Source organism: Sitodiplosis mosellana, unplaced genomic scaffold (assembly GCF_009176505.1).
Source record: "Sitodiplosis mosellana isolate CC-2019 unplaced genomic scaffold, AAFC_SMos_1.0 Smas_scaffold_6548, whole genome shotgun sequence".
NCBI classification, from domain to species: domain Eukaryota; kingdom Metazoa; phylum Arthropoda; class Insecta; order Diptera; family Cecidomyiidae; genus Sitodiplosis; species Sitodiplosis mosellana.
Genome location: NW_022601756.1, coordinates 1 through 5,808, shown reverse-complemented (window position 1 = coordinate 5,808; position 5,808 = coordinate 1). Strand labels below are relative to the sequence as shown.

Below are 5,808 nucleotides of genomic sequence, written 5' to 3'. Positions count from 1 at the left end.
AGCAACAGTTTCATTGCCAGTCTAATGCAAAATTAAAAGAACAAAAATGTCATGTACCAAACATGCAAATGCCATGAAACGGAACAACTCCATGTATTTATTTGTAATTGGTCTATTTAAATAAAAGGTCGACCAGAAAATTAACAAACACTTTGAATTGGTTTCCATCAATTTCATTCAGTGAACCTTTTTTTTTCCAATAGGGATCACAGTGACGTTCAAATATGAATAACACAGTTCTCGCACCGCTCACTGTGGGTTTAGAAGTTGACAGTGACATTTGTGTATGCATCGCAATATATTATTTTATACAGAAGAAATTTATCGTTAAATATAGAGTCAAAACTCTTTTGCGTCGACTCCAGTATAGTTTTTTTTTCAAGCAATAAAAATACAGGCAAAAATGTCTGAGGGTGAAGCATCAACATCATATGGTAAATATAAGAATTTATTGAGAGAAGAAGAGAAAATTAAGAACATTTTCTGTTTGATGAACAGAGCGTAAATACGTCAAACCGGTGCCATCTGTCGAATCGATGCGGGATATGGCTCTTTGGAAGAAATCAAACGCTTATTATGATATCATTAGTTTCATCAGCATGATAAATGAGGCAGTTCAAGGAAAGAAATTGAGCACAAAATTGATACCGTCACCAATTGCAGATAATTTACTACATATCTTCGATGCTTTGAATAAAATGATAGATGAAACACCACAAACACTCGGCAACCAAGCCTATCGTGATTGGTTTGAAAAGATGAGAAGTGACTCAACGGAATTACTAAAAAAAGAATTACCAGTGATACCTCATCATGCACTCATTGAAGTCAGCAAATATTTTATTGAATCATTTGGTAATGCGACACGAATTGACTATGGACCCAGTCATGAATTGGCATTCATCATGTTTTTGTGTGCACTTTATAAAATCCATGTATTGGACGAAAGTGATAATTTATGTGTTGGATTGAAAATATTCAATGCATATTTACAAGTTGTACGTCGATTGCAGTTAACATATAGCATGGAAACCGCTGGTAGTCATGGTGTTTCAAGCATGTATGACGATCAATACTTACCATTTATTTGGGGAAGCGCTCAGCTTTGTGCAAAGGAACCGTTCGAACCAAATCGTTCGCTTGAAACCAATGTCATCAGGCGATTCAAAAATGAATACTACGTCATTGGATGTATTGATCACTTTCGACAGGTTGAGCCACGCAAAATGTGCTTAAAAATTTCGTTGAATTCGATTCATGGAATTTTAATTTTTATTTCATAAACAGGTGAATACTGATAGTTTTGCCGAATATTCAAATCCGTTGTGGAGCACAAGCAGCGTTTATTCGTGGGTAAAAATAAATTCCATTCTCATCGAGAATTATGAAAAAGAGGTAAATGATGGAATATTACACAGTTATTTTGCATAAAACATTTTTAGACATAGTTTACGATTTTTATTTCAAGCAAATTGAGTCAATTGAATTCCAATTTGTTAACCTAGAAAAAATAAAATGAAAACGAATCCTTTCTCTATCGCAGTTGCTTGCAGAATTCCCTGTGATTCAACATGTGCTGTTCGGATCAATTTTAGAATTGAAGGAAATTTCAGTGATCGATCAAATCAAAAAAATGAAAATCGAAATGAAAAACGAAATGAAAAACGAAATCAAAGGGATGCATCAGCAACTCAACAAACCGACAACGATTTGGGAAATGATTTCATCTCAATTGGTATGGCTCTTCAGCCTGGTATGTTCTGGATGGTTTTCAAACCATACAGCGCTTATTCTTTGGTTTGCATGGTGTTTCAACTTTGCCAAATCTTCTTCGAACAACTTATCAATACTCTCATTGACCAAATCTTCATTATAACGCAAGGAATCTGTATCATTGTACCATCTCCAATTTTGACCAGACTTATCACCGTGGACTCCACCTAACACATATACGTCGTGTCGCCGTTGTTGATTGACTATTTCGGTGACAGCTGTCATAATTTGATCTTCGCTTACTGGTGTATTAAATGTATATATATATTGACCTTTTCGTGGCTTTTTATACAATTTATATGACATTTTAAGCCTTATTTAACGTGCCGAAATAAGAGAGCGTTACCGTTTGACAGGTTCTGTTGAATCAAAATTGTCGGAAAATAATGAAACACTTGGTTCGCGTGAAATTATAAACTATGAAAATCCTTGAAAGCGACCCCAAAAACCTCCCGAAATGAAGTTTTTGATGAGAACTTAGAAAAAAAAAATCACTCAAAATTTCAAAAAAATCGATTAAATTCGATAAAATGACTATTTTTGAACCAAAACTAGGAATCTAGGTATTCAATATGTCAGAAATTTTCTTATCTTTTCATTTACTAAAACCAAATCATACCTTTTCTTGGAAAATTACCATTCGGAAATATACCCAATACTTTAGTGCTAACTCCGGCTATGAAACTCGGTTTACAAAAAAAATCGTTTATCGGTCAATTTAATCGTTTCATGTGAAAATATCCATGAATACAAGGAAAAAATTCTTCTACGCCAAAGATTTTGAATTGTGTATTCATCGTTTAAAATGGAGTACAAAATTCTTAGAAAAACCGAAAAAATTCAATAGCTTGACTAAGAATTTACCAAAAAGTACGATGTAGGTATCAGAAATGTTGGAAAATTTGTTGTCTTTTTAAACATAATGGAATTTTGTCAATTATTGAGAAAAAAAAATTCTGAAATATTTTTCCAAATATTTTTCCCCCCTTGGAAATAGATTTCGGAAAAAAAAATTCTCCATGCCGCCGTTTATAGAGAGGAGATAAACAACTAGTGTCTGAGGCAAAGTTGAAGATCTACGTAATACAAAAGCAGCTATGTTCTAAAAAATACTAAAATGTTCTAAATGTGTACTAAATCCTTTAAAGCGGTTTTTTTCCTACTAAAACGGATAGAATACTACTCCTCACCCGACAAATGTTAATGCTTGATTGTGGGGCAAAAGTTCTTTAAGAATAGATGTATTACATTTCACCCTGTGAAACCTCACACCGCTGAAAAATAAATACTTCAAAGAAAATAGTTTCCGTGAGCCCCAACAAAGTGAGTCGTGCAACTTACCACTTTGTGATGTAGCGACGTCGGCGGTGGCAGTGGAAATCAAATAAAAAACTTTACTAAAGTCAATGCTCGTGCCGAAAGCGAACACAAAACAGCTGATATCAATTTAAAAAAAAATCATTTCGGAGCGATGTATAACCTAGTTAGATGAATGCAAAATAGGCGAATTAAAATCGCTTCGGAATGATTTTTAAAATTGATATTAGCTGTTTTGTGTTCGCTTTCGGCACGAGCATTGACTTTAGTAAAGTTTTTTATTTGATACAATAAACAAGAAAAAGCAAGTAATCAATATGCGATTATTGGCAATTTGATGGTGTGTACATAATTTATTTCATCATTATTTGAGTGGAAATCATAGTTCGTTAAAATCATTTCCAAATGGATTTTTGTCAACAGCAATTTGATTTTCTTTTTCATTCAGCGCTCACAATTTGCAAACGCTGTCAACAAATCATATATTTTTATATCTCTCCACTTCGCTCCCACATACACAGTAATTAAATTTAAAGTCGGTTATGATTTCTTCAGTAGTCGATGTTGATCGATGAAGAAACCGGAGACGGCCACACGTTTTTTTGTCAAGAGACAAAGGATTAAAAACTATTTTTTGGCGCATTGATTAGCGATTTAAGATGTTGTGCACTTATTTGTCGTAAGTGCATCTGTTTTAAATTAAATAAAAAATATGAGCATAAAATTCAAATTCACCATAATTTGTTTCATCACTCAAAAAGTATTTAGACAAAAAAGCAGATTAGTAGCTCTACATTTCATGTAGTGCTAAAAAAGTCGATTTATAATTGGTTAATTTGGGTAATTTTTCGAATTTGCCACTGGGCTGCGAATACTTTCAATCGACCAACTCCACCACCTTCACCCAAATAAAAGCTTGGCTCTAGTCGTTTGCAATGTAAATTTACCGAAAAATATTATTTGATGATGAATTTTCTAAATTTATAGACAGTCGGTTTTTTTGTAATTTTATATGATTTTAAATGATTTTGCGGTGGAAATAGACTTCGAAGAGAGCTTATATTTTGAAATTGTTTATTTATTTCCATGCAGAATATATTTTAATTATAATTTGAATAAATTTTGGTTTACATTTTTACCTAAAAAGTGGATGCAATAAATCATAAATCGGCTTCCCATAGAGCTATCGGAAAAGAAATTCACTTTGATTTTTTCACATCATAAACGATGAAAATCGTTCTTATTTTTGTTTATTTATTTAGTTTAGAATGTTTTCTTATGGATTCACTCCAATTTCGAGAATTTGGAACATTTTGTCCAAAAGTATTCGGCCAAGCCACATAAATTCAATTTTTACGCAGAATGCTGCATAAGAAAGGCACTAGTTTCAAATAAAAAAGATAAATTATTAACATTTCTCGCGATTTCATGTCATTTCTCAAACTGACTCCTATATATCGGACATGATGTGATGATTATGCATGTGTTTATGCGTGTGCCAAGTGCTTGTCACTGATTGGAAACGTCCTTAAACTGAATGCGCAAACTAATGTCATCATCTATTAGTCAATCGAAGTGGAAATCATTGCATAGTACCCACAGAAATGAATGTGTCATGAACAATGTATCCGAATTGAACGAATTCTTATATTTTTTTTATCATTTTCTTATTTTCCAGAGATGGACAACAATTTCAAACAAGGTTTCGAAACTTATTTCTGGAAGCAAACATTAGAAACCAAACCATACAAAGGTTTTTATCAAAGGTTAAATATTTATATAAATTTTGGTACATATATTTAATTCGATTAATTTAACCTTCGTCTGCTCCTCAAAAGAAAATTACGTCAAATATTGATATGTATGTGTTTTCTTCAGATACTAGCGTAAATAAATCAATAACCGCTCAGCTTCTGGAAAATGTCGATGGCACCATTGCCAATGCATTGGATCTTTTGCAACCACATGCAGAAAAATGGACGAATTTTTTTCAATATTTTTTTCTTTACTTTTTTCGTATTTTATCACATATACTATGCAAAGCTTTGCAATTACTTTATTATCTATGCATAGATTTGTGGATTGTAGAATGTATTCAAAGGTGTTGGGAATCCTGTGAATAATATAGAGTTTATCAATAAAATAGTATATCCGCAGAAAAAAATTCATTTGTTTTTGTTTGTTACATGTGTTCTTTTTTTCTGCTGATTATTAACTCTATTTAATGCAATAAGCACACGTGGAAGAGTGTCCATCGCGTGAGAATTTCGATCGATATGTGTACAGCGTGAGCAACGGTAATGGACCAAAGGTACCACCTGTTGAACCGACAACACGACCAAAACCACCGCCACCGAAAAACGATGACGATGAAGATTGGGATCATGTAAGTGAATGCGATCTTTGTTTTTGTTCAATCCTTGGAAATGGCATGAACATCATATTGAAATAAAAGCAATCATTCTGTGGTTGTTGCCGTTTGAAAAATGGCTTGAATTTGCATTAAAGTTTTCATTTCATTTTACAGTACAATACGCCAACGTACGATCCACAAAAATACGTAATGAATGCGAAGGTTCTGCGCACACCAGGCTTGATGACACAATCCGAACGCCGCAAGTTTGCCGATGCCGAGCGCAAGCGGTTAAGCCAAATCGATCGTCGCCAGTAATGTATCAACTTGCTAGAGGTAATTAGAATGAGATTATAGTGTAAAAG

At 33.3% G+C, this 5,808-nt stretch overlaps 2 protein-coding genes across 10 annotated transcripts; both read left to right on the top strand.

Annotated features, from left to right (window-relative positions):
- Positions 1-167: 167 nt before the first annotated feature.
- Positions 168-5,261, top strand: LOC129579780 (serine/threonine-protein phosphatase 2A activator-like). Of its 9 annotated transcripts, XR_008689296.1 has the most exons (7): positions 168-434; positions 499-1,211; positions 1,288-1,395; positions 1,544-1,753; positions 1,883-2,029; positions 4,769-4,856; positions 4,969-5,259. XR_008689296.1 is itself a non-coding variant. In XM_055469950.1 (6 exons), the coding sequence occupies exons 1-5, from the start codon at positions 404-406 to the stop codon at positions 4,823-4,825; spliced, it is 1,119 nt and encodes a 372-aa protein (XP_055325925.1). In that variant the 5' UTR covers positions 168-403; the 3' UTR covers positions 4,826-4,843; positions 4,969-5,259. The 9 variants fall into 9 exon arrangements, 4 of the variants coding, with proteins under 4 accessions (XP_055325925.1, XP_055325927.1, XP_055325926.1 ...); XR_008689293.1 differs by having other exon boundaries at positions 1,544-2,029; positions 4,769-4,879; positions 4,969-5,261; XR_008689294.1 differs by having other exon boundaries at positions 1,544-2,029; positions 4,769-4,843; positions 4,969-5,260.
- On the top strand, positions 5,126-5,757 carry LOC129579782 (uncharacterized; the record flags this gene model as incomplete). Its single annotated transcript, XM_055469954.1, has 3 exons — positions 5,126-5,174; positions 5,325-5,476; positions 5,618-5,757. Coding segments are annotated over exons 1-3 (341 nt in total), but the record flags the coding sequence as incomplete, so codon positions are not given.
- Between the last annotated feature and the right edge of the window lie 51 nt (positions 5,758-5,808).

Excerpts from the sequence above, each read along its gene's own strand:
- LOC129579780 (XM_055469950.1), top strand. The coding sequence starts at position 404 with ATGTCTGAGGGTGAAGCATCAACATCATATG. Across the intron at positions 435-498 it reads TGAAGCATCAACATCATATG|AGCGTAAATACGTCAAACCG; the intron begins GTAAATATAAGA and ends TTTGATGAACAG. Across the intron at positions 1,754-4,768 it reads TGGTATGGCTCTTCAGCCTG|AGATGGACAACAATTTCAAA; the intron begins GTATGTTCTGGA and ends CTTATTTTCCAG.